Here is a 24,759-nt window from a genome sequence, read left to right on the forward strand (position 1 = left end):
ACTGACGTCACCTTCGCGCATCGCCGCTTCCGGTCCGAGTGAGTGTGGTTCCTGCGCCTGCAGAGTTTAGGGCTGGTGCTGCTGTTCGTGCGGTTGTGTTTTTCGCCAGTCGGCCTTCTTCCTCCGGGACCATGGCCACCGATTCGTGGGCCCTGGCAGTGGACAAGCAGGAAGCGGCTGTCAAGTCGGTCAGTGGCTTCAGCTCCAGGCGGGGCGAGCGTACTGGAGGGCCCAAGCCGACCCTGCTTGGAGTCCAGGGAGCTCCCTGGGTTGGGCAGGCCGTGGCCCACACACCCCTAAAGGTTTGCTGGGAGGAATCTCTTAGCCTTGATTTGCGGCTAAGGCAGAAGAGACCAGTATGGAGCCTTTTCCTTTGATCTGGGCCAGTTAAAGACTTTTATCCTGTGGCAAATCTGTCCCTGCTATGTATGCTGTCTTTTCTGCACTGCACCTCCTCAGTGGGCATTGTAAGAAAAGGCGCGATGCTGATTCTCTTTTTCATCTGGTTTCTGAGTGATTGTCTGCTACTCTTATTTTACCATTTTTTAGATGCGTGCTTAACATGGTTGGCGGTTTGTAGCAATTTGCAGAATAACAGATTCAGGTTTATATTTAGTGTTTCAATCTACTGCAAACGGGGGGAGGCACTACAAATTGTTTCATCTGTGTTTAAAGAGACATTTAATTTCATATACTGGTTCTTTGATTAATGAAGGTCCATTCAGTGGGAAGTTAACTATAGTGTAAACTGTGACTCCCCGTTCTTATCTCTAAGTTACCTTTGTTTGGTGGTAATGGACCATTGATTTTAAGAATATAGGGGTTTTTTGTAGTCAGAAGTCTTTCCCCCCACCCCCCCTTCAGTGCGACATGAGGAATCTTAGTTCCCCTACCAGGGATCGAACCTGTGTCCCCTGCAGTGGAAGCGTGGAGTCTTAACCACTGGACCGCGAGGGAAGTCCCATGTAGTCTGACGTCTTATGTAACCTTTTAATGCCTAAATTACATTTCTTCTCCGGTCACCCTTTATTGCCTTGGGAGGATTGTTAGTTTCTCAGCAGATTGTTGAAATGGGCTAAATCCGGGGAAGTTTAGGAAGAAGCTTTACAATCTAGTTAGGAAGCCTAGAATGTGGGAGGTGCTGTGAAAATGGTAAGAATAATGTGAGAAATGAACTTTGAATGGAGAGAGGATGTTTATGAGTAGGAAAGTCAGGGAAATTCCTCATGAAGAAGTTTATATTTGTGCTGGATATTAGAAAATAATCATTTAAGATAGAGATGAAGGTGAACGGCATTTTAGAATAGAATGCACAGAAGTGCTGGACTTGCCTAGAGAACAGGAATCAGAACTCATTTTTGCTGCAGCTTAAGGTTATCGGGTTGTAGTAGGAGCAGTACTGAAAATATCGTAGGAGTGTACTTTGGCCCTTAACAAAGAACTTGAAAATGAAAGGCTTTATTTGGCTTGTTTGGAGGTTTTTAAGAAGGATACTGACAAGATTCGATCTGAGAGCTAGCAAGATTTATTGGACTGCAGAGAACAGAATATATTAGGAGTGATGTCTAAAGGAAAGGAGATCAATGTGGAAGTTACTCTCATAGCCCAGAGATAGGGGGCCTATGTTGAATGATGAAAGTAAAGATGAGGGGATGGATTCAAGAGATAATTGTGGAGGTGTGAAGATTTACAAAAAAGAGAAGGGAGATAAAGGCAAAGATTACTGTTTTCAACCTGGATCCCACAAGGTGATATTAATATAGTGCTAATAACAGGATTCGGGGAGTGGGAAGAACAGCAGATTTGATATGTAGGGTGATGAGTTCATGTTTGGCTGTTCTGAATTTGAGGTAAGGAGGACAACTTGGTAAGTACCTGTGTTGGGAATCACCAAGAGGTGTCCAGGTTCAATGATTTCCTGGGAGAACTCACAGGACTCAGCATATGATTGTACTCACAGCTGTGAGTTATTACAATGGAAAGCAAAATTAGCAAAAGGAAAAGGCCCGTGTTGCAAAGTCCAGAGGAAACCAGGCACAAGCTTCTAAGAACCTTCTCCCAGAGGAGTCACAAGCTCCACTTAATTCCTGCTTAATTCCTCTAGCCACAGATTGTAACAACACATATGAAGTGTTGTCAGAGAAGCTTGTTGGAGACTCAGTGCTCAGGGTTTTTATTAGGGGTCTATCACATCGTCATTCTTTGCCTAGCAGTTACCAAAATTCCAGACCCCTGGAAGGAAACCAGGTGTTATCATAAACCACATGTTTTTAGAAAGATAGTTAGTGAACCCCTCAGCGGTTCTGGGAATGGTGGGAACTCTCTCCAAATCCAAGTTTCCAGGTGTCAGCCAGGGGCCAACTTTGCAAGCTGGCTTTCCTAAGGATAGCAGTCAGACCTGCTGTGTTAACTCTTTTCTATACAGTGCCCATCAAGCATTTGGAAATGCGGCACTGGAGTTCAGGAGGAATCAGGTCAGAAGTATAAAATTGACAGCCACAAATAAATCAAAAAGTATTATAAAGGATATGATTCTGTACTCTAGAATTTAAATCTAGTATTTAGCATCAGATATTCCCTAAAAGACAGTTACTGAGAATTGGTTTCAAATCTTTTTTAACCTACAACCCTAATCTAGCTGTGTTCTTATGAATAACACAAATATAGACCTAAAGATACTTGGTATCTGGTTTCAACTACTCTGCTTATTGGGTGGCTGATATAAGTAAATGTTTTAAAATGTTGCTTCCTGGGAATTCCCTGGCGGTCCAGTGGTTGGGTCTCCGCACTTCAACTGCAAGGGGCACAGGTTTGATCCCTGGTTGGGGAACTAAGATCCCACATGCCGTGCAGTGCGGCCAAAAAAATAAAATAAAAATTAAAAATAAGTAAATAAACATTGCTTTCTAACAGTTGGGTAAGACCCTCCCCCCTTTTTTGTTTTACCATTTAGACTTGTGTACATGAGCTTAATAAATGTAGTTAACCATTGAACAACTTGGGGGTTATGAGCCCCCAACCCTCCCTGCAGTTGAAAATCCCCAAATAACTAACATTGTCCATCCGTATATGTGGTTCCACATCTCTGAATTCAACCAACCATGGGTTGAGTAATACTGTAGCATTTATCCTTGAATAAGTGAACTCTTGAAGTTCAAACCTGTGTTTAACGGTCAATTGTGTAATTCATGGTATTTGGTTATCAGGTGTCTCTACTCTTAAATGTTTCCTTTTATTCCCATTCAGATGAGTAATTTGCAGATCAAGGAAGAGAAAGTCAAACCAGATACCAATGGTGAGTCACTAGTAACTACAAGCTACATGTGCACTTCTGCTTTGCACTCATAGGTGCGATGTGGAAAGGAGCTTTCATTTAGCACGTTTGGCAAATGTCAGCACTGGATTTGAGAACCAGTAAATTTGGTTTCATTAATGATGGAGGTAGATTAGTTTTCCACATTTTAGCTTCTGACTCCTTAAAATCAAGAATCACTATTGGATTGTAGAGTCACTGTTCACTTGATAATGTTTCCTTAAGTTTTTTTAATTTAATTTTTTGGAAGGTTAATCTGGGTTCAAAATTCAGAAAGTATAAGTAAGTGAAAGGCCTCCTTCCCATCCTGGACTACCATTTACCCAGATCCCACTCCCCACCTATATTACTTTGCTAGGGCTCCCACAACAAAGTATCACAAACTAGGTGGTTTAACAACAGAAATTTATTGTCTCAGATCTGGAGGCCAGAAATGTGAGATCAAGGTGTCAGCTGGTTTAGTTCCTCTTAAGGGCTGTGAGGAAGAATCTATTCCATGTCTCTTCCTAGCTTCTGATGGTTTGCTGGCTATCTTTGGCATTCCTTGGCTTATAGGCATTTCTGCCGTCATCACCCCAGTCCCTGCCTTCATGGTATTGTGCATGTCTACATCCAGAATTTCCCTTTTTAATAAGAACATTGGTCATACTGGATTAGGGCCCATCCTAACAACCTCATCTTAACGAATTACATCTGCAGTGAACCTATCTCAAAAGGAGATCACATTCTGAGATACTGGGGGGTTAGGACTTGATCATGTGAATTTTGGGGGGGACACAGTTCAACCCATATACCACCCTATGCCATAAGTAACCACTGTTATTGGATTTTTAATATTCTTCCAAAGTTTCTTTTTTTTTAATTGAAGTATAGTTGATTTACAATGTTGTGTTCATTTCTGCTGGACAGCAAAGTGACTCAGTTATACATACATACACATTCTTTTTTTATATATTCTTTTCCATTATGGTTTATCATAGGATATTGAATATAGTTCTCTGTGCTATACAGTAGGACCTTGTTGTTTATCCATTCTATGTATAATAGCTTACATCTGCTAACCTCAACCTCCCACTCCATCCTTCCCCCAACCCCCTCCCCCTTGGCAACCACCAGTCTGTTCTCTATGTCTGTGACTCTGTTTCTGTTTCACAGATAGGTTCATTTGTGTCATATTTTAGATTCCACATATAAGTGATCTCATATGGTATTTGTCTTTCTCTTTCTGACTTACTTCACTTAGTATGATAATCTCAGTTGCACTTCCAATGTTTCTTTATGCAAAACAAATACAGATTTTTCTCCCTCTCTCCCTCTCTCTCTCTCTCACCAAAAGATGGCAGAGTATACACAGTGTACTTACTTTTTTTCATTCAACAACATACCTTGGCAAGCTTCCCTTACCAGTAAATGGAGTTTCCTCACTCAGTTTTGTAACTGCATAGTATTACATTGTGTTGATAGACCATAATTTATTTAACCAGTCATCTTTTGATAGATACTTGGGTTGGCCACATTCTTTTGGTGTTATAAAATGTTTCATGGAATAACCATGAACTTACTTCTTTTTACATGTATGCAAATACATTTGTAGGATAAATTCCCCCAAAATGGATATCCATGGTCAAAGGCATATGCACTTGCACTTTTTATCAGTATTTTTCAAGGTACCCTCCATAAGTATTATACCGATTTATATTTCTATCAGTAAAGCATGAAAGTGTTTCCCTATAGCCCCACCACAGAATTTTTAGTCAAAAACTTGAAATTTTGCTAATACAGGTAAAACCTGGTGGATCAGTGTAATACATTTTTCTATTTCATTAATAAGGCTGAATATTTTCATAAGTATAAAGGAATTTGTTTCCTTTTCTACTGAGCTTTTTGTCTTTTTTCTAAATATGAAGAACTTCATATTTTAAGATTGTGATAGAAGTTGCTAATACTTCAGCCAGTTTTGTCTCTTGACTTTTTTCTTGTGTATTTTTGCTCTGCAAACTTTTTTTTTTAAAATTATTTATTTGGCTGCGCCGGGTCTTAGTTTCGGCACGCAGGATCTTCGTTGCAGCACGTGGGATCTTTAGTTGCTGCATTCGGGATCTAGTTCCCTGACCAGGGATGGAACCTGGGCCCCCTGCATTGGGAGCATGGAATCTTAACCACTGGACCACCAGGGAAGTCCCTCTGCAAACATTTTTATATAGTCAAACGTATCAGTCTTTCACATTATTATTTCTGGAATTTGAGTCAGTTTTCATAGCCCAGTCTTTGATCCTTTTGGAATTTTTCCTGGTGTGGATTGTGAGGTATGGATCCAAAGTGTTTTCTCTAGTGTGTTTCACCTTTTTCATGTCAAGATGGCTACAGATTTGTTTCAGTGCCGCTTTTGTAATAGTCCATTCTTCCTCTCTAGTTTGAGATCCACCTGTATTATATACCAAATTCTGCATTTTCTCATCTATCCTGTCAAGCTTATTTTGCATATTCATGTACCAGGATCATATTCCTGATTGCTGGAGCTTTATGACATGCTTTAATGTCTGTGACTGCTGGTCCCCACTCACTGATTTTTTTTTTTTTTTTGGTTGTGCCACACAGCATGTGGGATTTTAGGTCACCGACCAGGGATCAAACCCATGCCCCCTGCAGTGGAAGCGCAGAGTCTTAACCACTGGACCGCCAGGGAAGTCCCCATTGATCTTTTTTTAGAGTGTTCCTGGCTATTCTTATTTTCCATTCGTATTCTGTTATAGTCAACTTGACTAGTTCTAAGAAAACAAAGAATCTTTTAGTATTTCCCCTAGGACCATGTTACATTTATAACTTAACATCTATATGCTATTGAGTCTTTTTATAAAACCTATGATTAAGTCTTTCCATTTTTTTCACATCCCTTTTTGTGTCCTTTAGGAATGTTTTAATGACTGTAGCATATGTGATGTCCCCTCTTTCATTTCTATTACTGGCGGTATGTGTTTGTTCTTTTTTGATGAGTCTGCCTAGAGACTTATCAGTTTTTTTTATCTTTTCAAAGCCTTTTTTTATCTTTTCATAGCCTTTTCAAAGGCTTTGGCAATGTTAATTTTCCTGAATATTTGTCTTTTATTTCATCGATTTCTACTCTGTATTTTTTTCCTTCTACTTGCTTTGGGTTTACTTTCCTCTTCTTTTTTATCATATACTTCAAATAGTTTCAGTTTCCCTTTTGATTTCTTCATTGGCCCATGGATAATTTAGAAGTGTGTTGTTTGATTTCCAGATATTTGGGGGGGTTCTGGATATCTTATTAATTTCTAATTTAACTCCATTTTGATCAGAAACCATTAAATATGATTCTGCAGTTATTGGGTATAGTGTCCTCTAAATGTCAATTAGGCCACCGTTGTTGATAGTGTTAACTCAGATCTTCTATGTCTTAACTGTTTTTTGTTGTTTGCTTTTTGGTCTAGTTCTTCCAGTTGTTGAAAAAGAAGTGTTAAAATTTCCAACGACAGTTGTGGAATAGTCTTATTTCTCCCTTTAATTTTGTCAGTTTTGGCCTCCTGTGTTTTGCAGATCTGTTGCCAGGTACATTCACATTTATGTCTTCCTGATGAATGGACCTCTTATTAGAAATATCCTCCTTTATCTCTGGTGGTGATTTTGGTCTTAAAATCTGCATTACCTGAGCCACTCCAGCCTTCGTATGCTTACTGGTTGCGTGATGTATCTCTTTCCATCCACTGACTTTCAACTTATTTGTGTCTTTATATTTAAAGTGTGTCTCTTGTAGGAGTATAATCTATAAAAATTTTGAATCACTATGTTGTACACCTGAAACTAATACAATATGGTAAATTAACTATACCTCAATTTTAAAAAATTAAAAAATAAAGTGTGGGGCTTCCCTGGTGGCGCAGTGGTTGAGAGTCTGCCTGCCAATGCAGGGGACACGGGTTCGTGCCCCGGTCTGGGAAGATCCCACATGCCGTGGAGTGGATAGGCCCGTGAGCCATGGCCGCTGAGCCTGCATGTCCGGAGCCTGTGCTCCACAACAGGAGAGGCCACAACAGTGAGAGGCCCGCGTACCGCAAAAAAATAAATAAATAAATAAAAATAAAGTGTGCCTCTTGTAGACAGCTGACAGTTGGATCTTGCTTTTTTAGCCATTCTAATAATCTCTGTCTTTTAACTGGAGTATTTTATCTGTTTGCATTTAATGTAATTATTGATGTGGATGGGTTTAGGTTAGCAATTTTACTATTTGTTTGTCGCTTTATATTTTGTTTCTCTGGCCCTTTTTCTGCTTTCTTTTGGGTTAATTGAATATCTTAGAGTTCCATTTTAATTTATTTATGAGCTTTTTAGCTTTACCTCTTTGCATTAGTTTATGAGTGTTTTAAAGTTTTCTTCATATAAGTCTCACATATTTTTTGTTAATTTTATTTTGAGGTGCAATATTTTATCTTTTTAGTTGCTATTATAAAGAGGGTTTTTTCAATAATATCTCTATTTATAAAAGCTACTGATTTCTATTTATTTATTTTGTACCTAGCTCTTTTATCTTTTACTGAGATATCTTATTTTGTAGTCATTTTTAAGTTGATACTCTTTTTTTTTTTTTTTTTTTTTTGCGGTACGTGGGCCTCTCACTGTTGTGGCCTCTCCCGTTGCGGAGCACAGGATCCGGATGCGCAGGCTCAGTGGCCATGGCTCACGGGCCCAGCCGCTCCGCGGCATGTGGGATCTTCCCGGACCGGGGCACGAACCCGTGTCTCCTGCATCGGCAGGCGGACTCTTAACCACTGCGCCACCAGGGAAGCCCAAGTTGATATTCTTAGTCCTGCAAGTTTACAATCTTTTTTTTTTTTCTTTTTTGTGGTACGCGGGTCTCTCACTGTTGTGGCCTCTCCCGTTGCGGAGCACAGGCTCCGGACGCGCAGGCTTAGCGGCCACGGCTCACAGGCCCAGCCGCTCCGCGGCATGTGGGATCTTCCCAGACTGGGGCACGAACCTGTGTCCCCTGCATCGGCAGGCGGACTCTCAACCACTGCGCCACCAGGGAAGCCCCTACAATCTTTTGTAATCTAAAAAAAGTGATCGTTTTACCTCTTCCTTTTAATTTTTAATACCTTTATTTTCTTTCTCATGTCTAATTGTGTCTGCTAACATAATACTATATTTTAAATATAGTTATAATAATGCTATATTTTAAATAAGTAAGTCAGAGGTGACATATCTGATCACTCTGAAGTCAGCCAGCATTTCTAGAAATTTGAACATTTCTTATGCACTAAACTTCCTAGGAATAAAAATCCATTAAACGTATAGAAACGCCAACTATTTAAATTTTGATCACTTAAATAAGGTTTGATATTTATATTGTCCCACCTTTTGAGTGGATTTTTTTAAAATAAATTTATTTATTTATATATTTTTTGGCTGTGTTGGGTCTTGCTTGCTGTGCACGGCCTTTCTCTAGTTGCGGCGAGTGGGGGCTACTCTTCGTTGCATTGTGCGTGCTTCTCATTGTGGTGGCTCATCTTGTTGTGCAGCACAGGCTCTAGGCACACGGGCTTCAATAGTTGTGGCTCGTAGGCTGTAGAGCACAGGCTCAGTAGTTGTGGCGCACCGCTTTAATTGCTTCGCCACATGTGCGATCTTTCTGGACCAGGGCTTGAACCCGTGTCCCCTGCATTGGCAGGCAGATTTTTAACCACTGCACCACCAGGGAGGTCCCCTTTTGAGTGGATTTGATACTTGCCTTTCTGATTATGATAACTCTTTTCTTGTGTAGGTGTTATCAAAACTAATGCCACTCCAGAGAAAACAGATGAAGAAGAGAAAGGTAACTAATCTTTGAAACCCTGTAGCAAGAGACATAGTATCACCTAGGACGTGCCTCTCTGGAGCCAGAGGCATTCTGAGTTATAAGATCAAGGAGATGAGGGGAATCAGCCAAGGAAATTGAAAACAGTGAGATAGAAGGAGAACCAAAAGAGAGTGGTATCCTGGAAGCCAAAAGAAGGAAGTGTTTCAAAAGTAGGGAGTCATATATAGGTAATAAGTTGGTTAAGAGAACTAAAAATTGTTCAGTTGATTTAGAGTGTAGAGTCATTGGTGAGCTTGACAAGGGCTGTTGAGGTCAGATGGGGAGGTTAGTTTAAAAAAACCTCTTCAGTGAAGAGAAAGTGAAGACATGAGTATAGACAGCCCTGTCAGGGAATGTTCCATAAAAGGGAGCAGAGAACTGGGACCGTAACGGGATGGGGATGTGGGATAAAGGAGGAAGCACATTTATGATGAGAGGTGTTACAACGTGTGTACATGCTGGTGGGAATGATCCATTAGAGGGAGAAACTGATCATGCAAGAGAGAAGGTCACTGCTGGGAGAAATATCCTTGTCTGAAAGACGGAATGGGACCCCTTGTATAAGTAAAGGGGCTAGCCTCAGGAGGATGGCGGTCCATCCACAGTTACAGCAGGGAAGGTGGAAAGGACGCTCACAAACGCAAGTGGGTGTGTGGGTTGTCACGGCAGCACTTGGAGGTGCTTCTGATTACGTTCACTTCTCAGGGAAGTGAGTAGCAGGGTCATTAGATGAGTGAGAATGTGGAGAGGTTAGAAGTTGAAGAGAGAAGAGTGAATAAGTGGCGTATAGAAACATAAAGTCTTGCTGGGCAGCTCAGACCACTTGGGTGTAGCAGTCAGGAGTTTAAAGTGAGACCTTTTGGTGTGATTATGTTTTTCTCCCACCTTGCTGGGCCATTCAGGTGTGGGTGCAGACATGGGGAGAGAGGTTTCACAAGGGTGGGGTTTGCCCAGTGAGTATGAGGAAGATCTACTGGTTGTTTCCTACAGAGGACAGAGCCGCCCAGTCCTTACTCAACAAGCTGATCAGAAGCAACCTTGTCGATAACACCAACCAAGTGGAAGTCCTGCAGCGAGATCCAAACTCCCCTCTCTACTCAGTGAAGTCCTTCGAGGAGCTTCGGCTGTGAGTATCTGTTCCTTTGAACAACTGTTCCTTGCTATTCCCTCTTTTATAAGACTTAGCATATCAGAGATCTTGTGGGAATTTTACTTTCTACTTTTATTTTTTAAAAATCTTAGTATATTTACTTTCTTTGACTAGTTAATAATTCACATGATTCAAAAGTTTAAAAGTATGAAAAAGTGACGGTCTCCCTCCACCCTTGTCTCTTGGCTACCCAGTTCTTCTCCTTAGGGATTTTTAAATGCCACAAATTTATTCATCATAGCTGAAAGTCTTTTTTCTTTTATGCTCTTAGAACTTTCAATAAAATATTGGCTGACAGGTGATTTCTGGATGTCAGGAACATTTCTTATTAGGTAAGCCCTTTTGTTAGACTATAGGGTTTACAGTGTTAAGAACAGTTTATCTGCTTTTATAAAATCTGTCCAAGAAGCCTGTGCAGGACTCCCAGTAACTGCAGTGGAAATCAGCCTTCAGTGTTGCAGAATTTTTTAAAAAACCCAGAACCCAGAATTAAGCCTTACGTGTGCACATTTATGCACTGTGGTGAGAATGACTTCTAACATGTCCTTGTTTTAAAGGCAGAGAATTATGTAATGTTATGCCAAGTTTTTCGTTTCCTTCAGTAAGTTAGTAAAGAGGTATTTAGGGTTGTTGGTTTATGTACATGACACTGTGCTGGGTGTTATGAGTAACACAAGACATAGCTACCCTTCTTGCTGCCTGCCAGGACTCAAATCATAGACAGAAAATAGCTAGTGAATAAGAAAGTGGTGGAATGAATGGATTCTTTGCCTTTGTTCAGCAAAATCTATCATATGCCCACTGTAGGCAAATAGGGGCCACATTTCTGCCAACTATTGCCACCACTTGAGAGTAAGAGACACTTAAAATAAGAGAGCTAACTAGAACCAAATCAAGTTGTTAATGCAGCAATAGCTAAGAGCAAGGTTTTTAAAGTGTGGCCTTTTTTTTTGAATATTTTCAGGACATAATACTTTTCTATGTGTATTTTCTCTGTCAAAGGCTTTTTTCAGCAAATCTGTCATCTCTGCTTCCATTCATAAATTCTGTCCGAGCAGCTATGTGTGCTCTGACAGCTTGCTTTTCCAAGTATCAGTGGTCTTTTTAAGTTCCTTTCATTTAAAGGACTGGAGTTCTCAGGTCAACCAGTGATGAACTGTCCTCTTTGAAAAGGCAAGTTCTTTCTGATTTAATTGTTAGTAGCCAAAGGAAACAAAGAATAAAACCTAGGTCACCTAATATACTTGGTCTATGTTTTACTGAAAAGATCTGCAAAATAAAAGAAAAATAATTAGCCACTGAAAGTTCTTGGATCACTTGAGTCCTCTTTCAGTAGTGACTTTGTTTCCTTGGCAACCAAATCAGAATCTGCTAAGCTTCACAACCTTTTCTTCCAAATGGATGTTACTGTTCAAAGTTCTTTGTGTCTGAGAACCACCATATGCCAGAAGAATTGCCTTTTAGAGAGCCTGTTAAACTCTAAGGAAGGCTTAGAGAACACTCTTGACTTGGTTTGACTTTACTTTAAAAACAGTGTGGTGGGATTTTTGTTAAACACCCTGTCAATTTAGAGGTAGCAGAGAGCTTATTATAAATGTACTACAAAAGCAGCTTTATTTGATATTTGTTGTGTGGCTACTTATGTAAGAAGTTGGTGCTTTTCTAGTTTTGATTTTGACTAGACATAATAAGTAAATCTAATCGCTCATAAAGTTCAGTATGATAACTGAACTCCCTTTACCTATTTACTAGAAACTGGCTGAATCAATTTTCTTACCTCTCAATTGTCCCGAGTTCTTGCACAGCTGGCTTTGGAAGGCCCATGGAACACAAAATGACTGTGGTTCAGTGGAGCATCTGCACTGAGAAATGAAAACTGAAATGTCATTCCCTAAAGGGACTTCTGTATCTTAGCAGCATAGTAAGCAGTGTTTATTTTTAGATATGTCTTTTATAATTTATTTTATACTATGAATTAATAAGTACCATTCTTCCAGTATCCTGGGAATGTTTGTCATCCAAGGCCAACCAAATTTGTGGGTCTCCTGAAAGATGAATTTCTCCAAGAAAGGAAACTAGCCTGGATTTTATAAATTGCATAGTAGTTTCAGATTAAGATTTAGTAGGGAAAGATTTTGGTTTTGTTTTGTTTTAGTGAGTATTCTTTAAGGCATAGGAAAATATGTCTGACAGGAGGTACCATTCTTTGCTAGATATAGGGAAAAATAAAATTCTAGGCTTTTAAAACAATTTCAACAACTAGGAATCCATCTTTCTCTCCCTGGCCTCCTAGGAAACCACAGCTTCTGCAGGGAGTCTATGCCATGGGGTTCAATCGACCATCCAAGATACAAGAGAATGCGTTACCCATGATGCTTGCTGAGCCGTAAGTATATGGACCCTGGCACACCTCTTCAGAACTGGGTTAAACGTCTTCCACCAAGAGCTGTAGTGTTCCTGAGCACAAGATGGGCCGTTGAGAGCAACGTGCTTCTTCAGGGGAACAGCTTAGACAGGTGCAGAGAGAGTCAGATGCAATTCAATACAGTTTCTGCCTTTTCCACTTAATAAAAACTGATAGAAAAAGTTAGTGCTGTTATTCTATGCAGTTTTAAAAACTGTTTTGTTGTTGTCGTTGCTATTGTTTTTTAATAATTTAAAAATTTTTGAGACCTGCAAAAAATATCAGGAGCAATACCAGGAACATCTCCGTAACCCCATCCTGCCAAGAAATAAAGCTGCCATTAATGTAGTCGGCAGTTGTAGCCCCCATGTAACTCCCTCCATTCACAGCCCCCTCCCCCTCCCCTCCCCTCCCCTCCCCTCCCCTCCCCTCCTCTCCTCCCTCCCCTCCCCTCCTCCCTCCCCTCCCCTCCTCCCTCCCCTCCCCTCCTCCTCCCCTCCCTTCCCCCTCCCCTCCCTTCCCCCTCCCCTCCCTTCCCCCTCCCCCCCTCCCCCTCCCCTCCCCCCTCCCCCCTCCCCCTCCCAAGTGAACATCGCTGATGTGGGTCATTATTCTCTCGTTTCTTTTTTTTTTTTTTTTTTGCGGTACACGGGCCTCTCACTGTCGTGGCCTCTCCCGTTGCGGAGCACAGGCTCGGGACGCGCAGGCTCAGCGGCAATGGCTCACGGGCCTAACTGCTCTGTGGCATGTGGGATCTTCCCGGACCGGGGCATGAACCCGCGTCCCCTGCATAGGCGGGCGGACTCTCAACCACTGTGCCACCAGGGAAGCCTTCTCTCATGTTTTTTTATCCTTTTACTACGTAGTTTACTTTCATTGTTTGGTTTTTTTTTGGCCACGCTGCGTGGCTTGTGGGATCTTAGTTCCCTGACCAGGTATTGAACCCGGGCTCCGGCCCTCGGTAGTGAAAGCGCCGAGTCCTAACCACTGGACTGCCAGGGAATTCCAAGTTTGCATATTTTTAAACCTTACATAAATGGTATCATACTTAGGTAGCAACTTTTTTCATTCAACTGTATTATTTGTTTGTTTGTTTGTTTATATTTTGGCTGCACTACACAGCATGTGGGGTTTTAGTTCCCCGACCAGGGATCAAACCTGTGCCCCCTGCAGTGGAAGCTCAGAGTCTTAACTACTGGACCACCAGAGAAGTCCCTCTTTTTTAATGATAAAAATGCCACCTAGGACTTCCCTGGTGGCTTAGTGGTTAAGAATCCGCCTGCCAATGCAGGGGACATGGGTTCGAGCCCTGGTCTGGGAAGATCCCACATGCCGTGGAGCAACTAAGCCCGTGCGCCACAACTACTGAGCCTGCGCTCTAGAACCATGAGCCACAACTACTGAGTCCGCGTGCCACGACTACTGAAGCCCACACGCCTAGATCCCGTGCTGCGCAACAAGAGACGCCACCGCAATGAGAAGCCCACACACCACAACAAAGAGTAGCCCCTGCTCACCGCAACTAGAGAAAGCCCACACGCAGCAACAAAGACCCAACACAGCCAAAAATAAATAAATTAAAAAAAAAAATGCCACCTATTCCCATGACATTGGGTTACCTGAAGTGAAATGTGAAAGTTCCCTCTAAAGCATCTGACTTGTTCTCTTAAATTTTCCATAAAGATGAGAAAAGGGAGCACATAGTAGGAGCTGAGTCCTGAAGACACATTATGGCTCAGGGATTTGTCTGGGCACAGATGTTACTCTGCAGTCTTAATTTCCATAGGCCCCTTGGGGTATAAAACTAGGGCACTCTAGCTGTGCTAGAGCCTAGAATGAGGATTTCTTAGTGTTAGCCCATCTAAAATAATCATTTCACTTAATATTTAAGCAGTTTTTTTTAACATCATATAAAAAGTTTATCATTGTACTCAGTGCAGAAAACCTGGATAATAGAAGCATGAAGGGGGAAAATCCCTATTCCTACCACCCAGAAAGAACGTTTGGACACTTGATTGTTTTTTGTTTTGTTTTTAATAAATTTGTTTATTTATTTTTGGCTGTATTGGGTCTTCGTTGCTGTGCACAGGCTTTCTCTAGTTGCAGCGAGCGGGGGCTACTCTTTGTTGTGGTGCACAGGCTTCTCATTGCCGTGGCTTCTCTTGTTGTGGAGCATGGGCTCTAGAACGCAGGCTCAGTAGTTGTGGCACACTGGCTTAATTGCTCCGCGGCATGTGGGATCTTCCCAGACCAGGGCTCGAACCTGTGTCCCCTGCATTGGCAGGCGGATTCTTAACCACTACGCCACCAGGGAAGTCCCGACACTTGATTGTTATTAACCCATATTATTTTCATCTCTGTTCTTCCTTCATCCAGCCCACAGAACCTGATTGCCCAGTCTCAGTCTGGTACTGGTAAAACAGCTGCCTTCGTCCTGGCCATGCTCAGCCGAGTGGAACCAGCAGAGAGATACCCCCAGGTGAGGGGGTGGAATCCTGGGGGCCCTGGCTTGCTCGTCCTGGGAATGGCTGCGCCATCTGGGGGGGGTTTGTCTAACGAGGGTGCCCCTGGTACAGTCTGAATGCGTCTGATGCCTCAGACTGTTGCTCAGGCAAAGCCCAGTGGTGCACCAGGCCCTTACCTGGGTAGCATTGCTTTGGAAGCAGCAGCCTTAAACAGTGGCTTCTGAAGGCATCTGCCAAGCCAGGGCTCCCTATTGAAGGCTTCTGTCTACAGCTGAAATGTGGGCCTGGCTGACGAGGATGTGGTTTCCTGCACTGTTCAAGTGGTAATGACATCGGTGTACTTGTTGCTTTAGAGCCTGTTGTCTGTTACTACAAGGCTCTCCTAAACTGACCTATGATCTGCCCGTTAGTGTCTGTGCCTCTCCCCAACATATGAGCTGGCGCTTCAGACAGGAAAAGTGATTGAGCAGATGGGCAGATTTCATCCAGAACTAAAGCTTGCTTATGCTGTTCGAGGCAATAAATGTGAGTATAAAGGGGCAAGACCTAGGCCGTGAGTTGGGGCGGGTGGTTGGGTATATGAATTTTGAAGATGAGGTGATGAGATTCAACTTTCTAGTTCAGTCTGACCTTGGAGCCCAGTGTTGCCTTTAGCAAATCTACTTAAATACTTGCTGATTTGTTAAAAATTCTCTCCACTCCTAAAATAAGATTTTTAGTTGTTAAAAAAAAAATCCCTGCATGAGTCATGGGGTTCTTCCAGTGTGGAGTATTTCACTTAGGAGCCAGGGTTTGAATTCAGCACCCAGAGTTCCGGAAGCTGCTTACGAGGGAGGGATGAGCACTGAAGATGGTAGGTTGGGTCAGTTCCCTTTCTTTAAAAGTAAAGCACAGCTTTAGTAAGAGTAATCTAAGAGCACATACAGTTCACTTGCTCTTACCAAATCAGAAATCCTTCCACCAATTCTTTTTTCATGTGTTCTGTAGAATGTAGAAAATATGGGTTAAGATGGGAGGAGGGGCAGGTAGAAAATGGGTAATGGAGAAGTTATCAGAATATAAAAAACTACAAATCAATTAGAAAAAAGTAAGCATTCCAATAGGAGAATGGACAAGAGAGGCCCAGTTGAACAGACGCTTCACAAAAGAAGGAATTCAGATGGCTAGTAAACGTGAAAAGATGATAAGCTTCATTAGTCATCAGGGAAACATCAAGTGAAACCACTGTATGCCTCTCAGATGGTAGAAATTAGGAAGTCTGGCAAACCAAGTGTTGACCAAGATGGAGAAGAACTGGAAGGCTCACGTGCTCCAGTGGGGAGTATACATTGGCACACCGACTTCCAGAAGCAGTTGGCATTACCTAGAAAAATGGAAGAGAGATATCCCTTCAACCCAGCAGTTTATAATCGCCTAGAGCAGCGGTTCTTAAACTTTTTGCTCTCTTACACTCTTAAACATTATTGAGGACCCCAAGTACTTACTTTGGAAGAATATGAAGAAAATCTAGCCTTTCTTATAATTTTAGATATTGTTTTTTTGGATGCCACGCCAAAACTTATTAACAAATGGTAATTAAAAGTTAGTTGCCATGTGATATCTGAAATCATATTAATGAATTCTTCGTACTGTTACATTAAAATTCCTTGGTCTCCCTTGCACTTTGAATGCATCTTTTGCCCAACTGTGGTTTTCTAACATCATATCTTGGTCATTTGGAAAATACTGTCTTATTGAGTTATGCTGATCTTCCAAATGTTGACATATTTCATAATACAAAATTTTAAATAGCATTTAAAATGCATTAATATCACCACCAACCAACTCAGAGGAGTTTATACATGGAGAAACTCTCAAACCTACAGCAGCACATAGAAGTGTTCCAAAATTCTAATTTTCCCTTAAGCTGGAACATTATCATGACAACAAATAACAGTCAGTTGTTTTCATTTAAATGATAGGGTCTCTGTTCATTTTCAAGAAAGTGTATGTCAAATTCCCTACTTGATTTTCTTTCTTCTTTTTTTTTGGGGGGGGGCGCACTGTGCAGCTTGTGGGACTTTAGTTCCCCGACCAGGGGTCGAATTTGGGCCCTCGGCAGTGAGAGCGCGGAGTCCTAACCAGTGGACCGCCAGGGAATTCCCCGTTTGATTTTCTGTAGTTTGTCTGTCGTTCAACAAACAAAAACGCCTAGTACAGTTAGCACACAAATAATCACAAAAGGGCTTTTCCTGGAGGAAACCATCATGTTTCAGCATGCAGAAAGAGTACTTTAACCAGAAATTATTAGTATTTTTGTGTGTTTGATGTCTTACACTGATAGGTGCAGCTAAGTGTAGTGTACCAGAATCTTGAGACAACATGGATCTTCTCTAGATTGTTTTACAGGGGACTTCACTGTGTGAAGGATTAGTATATTAACTATTTAAGGTATCATTTTTTTTAAAGTTCAGTTTAGACTGATGGGCAGTGGACAGTGAGAACCACAAGGTATTGAAGAGTTCATTTAAAACTTTTCCAGTGAAGTTAATGAATTCCTGACCGAAGTCCCTTTCTCCTCGAACTTTAAATTTTGTTTTGAAAATAGGTGACATTCACATGTTTCAAAATTGAAAAGGATATATGGTAGAAACTTTTCTTTTCCCATACCCTTCAACCACCTGGTTCTGCCTGCCTAAAGGCACCCAGTACTAACCCGTTCCTCACATGTCCTACCAGAGATAGTCTGTGTGGCTACAGGCAAGTGATAATGTGATAACGTGTAGGGACTTCCCTGACAGTCCAGTGGTTAAGACTCAGCGCTTCCCTTGCAGGGGGCACGGGTTCAATCCCTGGTCGGGGAACTAAGATCCTGCATCCCTCATGGCACAGCAGTAGAGATAGACGAAATAGATAGATAGAACACTCACACACGCATGTACGTATATTACATGTATTCTTTTTTGCCCCTATTGGTATACAAATTGCTCTGCAACCTCTTTTTCACATTTAATAATGTATTTTGGAGACTGTTCCACATCAGTTCCTAAACAGTTTTATACTTTTGTTGGTGTCATCCATTCGGTGCGTCATATTTTGCTTAGTTATGTTTTAATGAATGCATATCCTTGCATATATGTTATTTCACACATATTCATGTACATACAGGATTGATTCGTAATAGTGGAAGCACTGGTCAAAGGCTACATGCATTAGTAATTTTGATAGATGGTTATATCAGTTTCAACTCCCACCAGCTATAGTTTGAGAGTAATGTGTTTTTTTCAATCAAAGAGAATTTGTACTTAGGAAAACTGTCTACACAATTAGAATATCTAACAAAGCAAAAAATCACTGGGCCAGGATGCTAGGACTAAAAACTACCAATTTATAAGGAAATCAATGAACCATGAGTGAAGGGATGGTATAAAAAGAATAAGTGTTATGCTAAAGAGAAAGAATTGGGTGATGGGGAATTACAGGAGAAAGTAGAAAAAGGGAAACTAACACTCATGGAGGGTTGACTGTGTAGGATTTAATCCTGACCACAGTGCAGTGAGATGGGTGTCATTATGCCCATTTTATAGTAGAAGAACACAAAACTTTTGGGTAACACCCCTGTGGTTTGAAATCTGGAATTAACTTGTTCTAGCTCTGGAAGGATGGGCAAGGAGGCTTTCATTTTGAAAGCGGGTTTAGCCATGAAAGTACCCACAGAACACATCTTGTCTCCACAGTGGAAAGAGGTCAGAAGATCAGTGAGCACATTGTCATTGGCACCCCTGGGACCGTTCTGGACTGGTGCTCCAAGCTCAAGTTCATTGACCCTAAGAAGATCAAGGTGTTTGTTCTGGATGAGGCTGACGTGATGATAGCTACTCAGGGCCACCAAGATCAGAGCATCCGCATCCAGAGGTAGGAACTCATGAGCCAGGAGGAGCTTCTCGGCCTCCTGATCTGCAGCATCATCTCCTTTTACTTCACCCTCCTCGTCTTCTTGCCCCTGCCAGTTCTTTACTCTGCAGCTTTCAGAGGCATTTGTTTGGTGGGCCATTTCCATGTCGCACTGACCATACCCCCAGCCTGGGTTGAGGAAGGAGACTTAGGGACTCTACCACCACCCATGCCTGCCCCACGTCTGCTCCTCCCTCCTCCCTGCAGTGCTCCTCCCTGCTTTGCCACCTTCCTGGGGACGCAGGTCATCCAAGCCTGGGGAGGCTGTGCTTCTGTTCCTTGCAGTGAAACACTGGGTCGGGGTCATGTCGAACACCTGGGCCTTCCCTTGCAGGATGCTTCCCAGGAACTGCCAGATGCTGCTTTTCTCTGCCACCTTCGAAGACTCTGTCTGGAAATTTGCCCAGAAAGTGGTCCCAGACCCAAACATCATCAAATTGAAGCGCGAGGAGGAGACACTGGACACCATCAAGCAGTATTACGTCCTGTGCAATAGCAGAGATGAGAAGTTCCAGGCCTTGTGTAATATCTACGGGGCCATCACCATTGCTCAAGCCATGATCTTCTGCCATGTGAGTAGCAGCGGCAGCAGGAGGAGGCCTGGGGGGGAGGAGCTCCACTGGAGGGTGTGGCCCTGCGCCCTCCCTCTCAGCCAGCTCCACTTCGTGCTGGGGGACCAGGTTCCTTCCCTGTGGCTGGAAAGGAAGTGGTTTGTGAAGATGTAAGAAACAATTTCTTCTTAGTATCCTGAGGCATATATATAGTCTAAGCATGGAGTCTCCTGAACTTTATATCATTTGTAGGTGATACATTAGAAAACCCAAGTAAATCAACTGATATTTGGAGGAAAAATAAGAAACTAAACAGGACGGTTGGTTAGAAAATTACTAGAAAATAAGTAGTTTTCCAGTGTCAAACACAAACACTTAGAAAATGGAAGGATAGACCCCAGAAAATGGAAGGATAGACCCCATTTATTTTTTATTTATTTATATATATATTTTTTTGCGGTACACGGGCCTCTCACTGTTGTGGCTTCTCCCATTGCGGAGCACAGGCTCCGGACGCGCAGGCTCAGCGGCCATGGCTCACGGGCCCAGCTGCTCCACGGCATGTGGGATCTTCCTGGACCGGGGGACGAACCTGTGTCCCCTGCATCGGCAGGCGGACTCTCAACCACTGCGCCACCAGGGAAGCCCAGACCCCATTTATAATAGCCAAAATAATTTTTCAGGAATAGTTAAGATCGCTGAAGAAAACATCAAAATTCTGTTAAGTGATGTAAGAATAAAAGAACTCTTACTCTATTATTGGAATACTTGTAGATTAAAAAAAATTCTTTTTACAGTGGCATTGTTTTCCCAAACTCAAATTGAAACTTTCAAATCTACAGAAAAGATGAAAAAAAATACAAAATGAGCACTTTCATGCCCTTCACCTATTGTCAACATTTGCTTTATCCATAAGCTTTTGTGTGGGGGATATCTGTACTTTTTCCTAAATCTTTTTTTTTTTTTTTTTTTTTTTGGGCTGCGTTCGGTCTTCGTTGCTGCGCGCTGGCTTTCTCTAGTTGTGGCAAGTGGGAGTACTCTTCATTTTGGTGCGCGGGCTTCTTATTGCAGTGGCTTCTCTTGTTGCAGAGCACAGGCTCTCGGTGCATGGGCTCAGTAGTTGGGGCACGTGGGCTCAGTAGTTGTGGCACATGGGCTCTAGAGTGCAGGCTCAGTAGTTGTGGCACACGGGCTTAGTTGCTCTGCAGCATGTGGGATCTTCGTGGACCAGGGCTCGAACCCATGTCCCCTGCATTGGCAGGCAGATTCTTTTTTTTTATTTAATAAAATACTTTCAGTCATTTTGCTTTGGGATATATATCTAATGCCATATATGGTAGAAAACTGCAGTATAGATCCTTTTGATTCACTGTTTTATTCCAGACATAATGTAACTCAGTATATTTAGAAAGTATGTGTATACATAAATACTTATTATAAAAAAAACCCTTTTGTAAGCATGTTATTCCTCTACTGAAATGTAACTTCATAGAAGCCATGCCACCTTATATTATTAAATTATCAGGTGATTTGCACCATATAGCACTAATGATTTTCCATCAAAGAAATTACGCATTTCTCATTTTGTGAAAGTATCAATTAATAAAGCACCTGACAGTTTTAAACAGTAAGAATTAGAAATTCAATATAAACAAATCTTGCCTAATGTAATTATTTTAAATTTGTTGTGTCCCTTTTTAGGGTAAGGGTTTTTGCTCATTTTATTATTTTTTCAACATCTTTATTGGAGTATAATTGCTTTACAATGGTGTGTTAGTTTCTGGCAGGTGGATTCTTAACCACTGCGCCACCAGGGAAGTCCCTTGCTGAATCATTTTAAAGTCAGTTGTAGATATCAGGACATTTTCCACCTAAATGCTTCCTAAGGATGAGACGTGCTCCTGCACGAGCACAGGACCATTGTCACACCTTTCACAGTGATGCAGCGAGTGTCCTCTCTGTAGTCCATCATATGCCACTTTCCCCATGTGAACCAAAATGGCCTTTATTGCTTTTGGCTGCTGCTGTTAAACCTAAGAGCCAATCAGAGAATGTCTATTGCATTTAGTCTCTCTTGAGACTCCCTTAATCTATAACAGTTTCTCCACCTTTCATGACATGGACATCTTGAAGAGTCCAGGCTAGGGACTTCCCTGGCAGTCCAGTGGTTGAGACTTCGCCTTCCAGTGTAGGGGGTGCCAGTTCGATCCCTGGTCAGGGAGCTGGGATCCGACATGCCTTGGGTCCAAGGGGCCAGGGCATGGAACAGAAGCAATGTTGTAACGGGTTCAATCGAGACTTTGGAAATGGTCCACATCAAAAAATCTTAAAAATAAAAAAATAAAAAAAAAGAGTTCAGACTAGTAAGTAGTCTTTAGAATGTCTCTGATTTCCCCCCTCCTTGTGATTATATTAAGGTTAAATATTTTTCTAAGATTAGCACCCAGGTGACATGGTTACTTCTTTATACCACATCACGTTAACAATTTTAAGACACATAATGCTTAACTGCTAAGTTTTAGTAGTCTTCCAGATCAAAAATATTCTTTTAAGGCACTTATATTTCTGAAATGTTTTCTTCCTTCCAGACCCGCAAAACAGCTAGTTGGCTGGCAGCAGAGCTCTCAAAAGAAGGCCACCAGGTGGCTCTGCTGAGTGGTGAAATGGTGGTGGAGCAGAGGGCTGCAGTGATTGAGCGCTTCCGAGAGGGCAAAGAGAAGGTTCTGGTCACCACCAACGTGTGTGCCCGCGGTGAGCAGAGATTGTGTCCTGGTCTGCAGGCTCGGGGTAGCGGGAGAGATCCTCGTCTGCGGGACACTCCGGTGGTTTGCGGGAGATCCTGTTTTCTAGAAGAGCCTGTTTGTATTCCCTCAGCAGAGGAGAACTTTCACAGAAGCCAGGAGTCCTGACTTGGTGGCTTAGAACGGCACCTGCTCTTCTTGGGGCCCCCAGTGAGGCTTTAGCTGCTTCTCCAGATACTGGTATCCAGCAGAGGCTCTCTGGAGCCTGATGGCTGATTTCATAATTTGGTCAGCACCTGCCACAGTTCTGTTTTCTCCCTCTGGGTTCTGCTACCTGCCCCTTTGTCTGAATCCCAGAGCTGGCCCACCCCAGACTGTTCCTTCCACCTGAGGTGTGTGTAGGCCTGACTGTGGACAACAGTGATTTCTGTCTCCCATCCTTACTCCTGTCCAACTCTCCTTCATGCAGGTATCGATGTGGAACAGGTGTCTGTCGTCATCAACTTTGACCTTCCCGTGGACAAGGATGGGAACCCGGACAACGAGACCTACCTGCACCGGATCGGGCGCACCGGCCGCTTTGGCAAGAGGGGCCTGGCCGTGAACATGGTGGACAGCAAGCACAGCATGAACATCCTGAACAGAATCCAGGAGCATTTCAGTGAGTCCCTGGGAGTGTCCCCTGCTGGGCCCTTACCTTACAGGGGCAAGTCCAGGGCGAGAGGGGAGGGTGAAGGGTAGGTTTTCCTGTGGCCCCGAGAGAGGCCTTTGTCTCTGTCCCATTCCCCTCCTTCCCTACAATGTGGAAGTTCTCAAAGAGCACACCTGGAGAGCTCAGGGCTCAGGGACTTGAATGACAGTCCCCCCCCGGCCAGGCTGAGGGGCCTGGGGCTCTGGCTGTTGCTGTCCGTGTCCCTTGCTCAGTCACTGGAAGCCTTTGGGGTTCAGTGAAGGATCTCTGTGGCCAGAGGCACAGCACGTTCCTAGGCAGCAGAGACCTGTGTTTCCTCCCTCCCTGCTGTGCTGTCCCTTCCCTGAGTGTGTGTCTCTGTAACCCCATGTTGGTCTCTCTTTGAATTCTCTTTTCTTTCCCCCAGATAAGAAAATAGAAAGACTGGACACAGATGACTTGGACGAGATTGAGAAAATAGCCAACTGAGAAGCTCCTGCAGTCACTGGTGCCACCCTTGGTGCTCCCCCTGCACGGGACACTAGTGCTTTCACGGCACAGGCCTCAACAGTCAACACAAAGATGAAGGCATGAGTAGAGAGAAACTACCTACCTCATTTTAAATTACGTTTGGACTTGACAAAAATTGCGCAAATGATGGGGGAAGGTAGAAGAAAAAATTTGCATTTTGGAAAATTTAGTCCTTTTCCTCCCATCCCTTTTCAAAGCCACGGTTTCCTCCGTCTTTATGATAACGTGCTCACTATTGGTAATCGCTGGCCCCAGGATCCCCTGCCTGTTTTCTGGCTAGGGGTGTTGAGACCAGCCTCTAGCCGCTGAAGAAATGATAGAGGTATAGGCAGAGGACAGGAAAGTCCTGGGCAACTCAGCCGTGTGAGCTCCTGTGCGTGGGTGGAGCGTGCGGGCGGCAGCAGAGAGGCCTGAGAGCAGCACCCCCATCCCTGACTGGGACTTGTCACGAATGTCTCTTGCCCTTGGCCACCTTCCTTCTCCTCAAATCCAGAGATGTCCCAGCTGATCCCTTTTACCTCTGTTCTCTGTGCAGAGTATATGCTTCTCTCTCCCTGTGTGAGCATCTTGGCTACTTTGTAAACCTCAGATTTGGGGAGAACCACGGAAGTCAGTGAATCTTCAGAGGGAATGCTCTGGCAAGAGTGGATGATCTAGGGCTGCCTTCTCCTCCCGCAGTTGTTCTGTCTGCTCAGGTACCTGGTGTCAGAGCAGCCAGGGGACACCGGGTGGTTTTCTGACACACGCCTGGCCAAGTGAGTTGATTCTCACCCATGGATGTCACACTGTGCCTGGAGTCGAGCAGCAGAGTTTGGAAAGGAAGTTATGACCAAGTGAAAACTCTGATTATGCTGTTCATCCGTAACACAGATGAACTTTAATTCATACATTGTCTGTATGAATAAGGATGGATAAATTAGAGCTATACCCATCATTCATTATGTTAAGCAATTTAAAAATAATTATGAAATGCTTTACTAATCATGATTTGTTTTTACTTGTATTTTTCTGCTTATTAGACTAATATATGCTCATTAAAAAATGTGTGTGTGTGTATATATATATATAAAGTATAAGTGCTCATCCCCACCTCTCTGGGATCTCCATTGCTAGCAGCTTGGTGAACATTCAGTATATTGCCTTCTGTTTG

At 42.8% G+C, this 24,759-nt stretch overlaps 2 protein-coding genes across 4 annotated transcripts in view; one reads left to right on the forward strand and one right to left on the reverse strand.

Annotated features, from left to right (window-relative positions):
* On the forward strand, nt 1–24,634 carry DDX19A (DEAD-box helicase 19A). The gene is made up of 12 exons (XM_079908457.1): nt 1–188; nt 3,247–3,295; nt 9,090–9,140; nt 10,155–10,290; nt 12,608–12,700; nt 15,095–15,197; nt 15,594–15,708; nt 18,900–19,077; nt 19,451–19,688; nt 22,256–22,418; nt 22,878–23,069; nt 23,506–24,634. Exons 1-12 carry the CDS (start codon nt 132–134, stop codon nt 23,565–23,567), a joined length of 1,437 nt encoding a protein of 478 aa, XP_079764583.1. The 5' UTR covers nt 1–131; the 3' UTR covers nt 23,568–24,634.
* ST3GAL2 (ST3 beta-galactoside alpha-2,3-sialyltransferase 2) overlaps nt 12,775–24,759 on the reverse strand; it is a 68,956-nt gene continuing 56,971 nt past the window's right edge. Inside the window, exons 8-10 of one of the 3 annotated variants that reach the window (XR_013825369.1) lie at nt 16,125–16,546; nt 12,988–13,036; nt 12,775–12,821 (exon numbers count right to left, since the gene is read on the reverse strand). The gene's annotated coding sequence lies outside the window, so the exon portion shown is untranslated. Of the gene's footprint in view, nt 12,822–12,987; nt 13,037–15,714; nt 16,547–19,685; nt 19,812–24,759 lie in introns of those variants that run through there. The other 2 variants (XR_013825370.1, XR_013825371.1) reach the window with 2 other exon arrangements.

This window comes from Stenella coeruleoalba (genome assembly GCF_951394435.1).
Source record: "Stenella coeruleoalba genome assembly, chromosome: 20".
Taxonomy (NCBI): domain Eukaryota; kingdom Metazoa; phylum Chordata; class Mammalia; order Artiodactyla; family Delphinidae; genus Stenella; species Stenella coeruleoalba.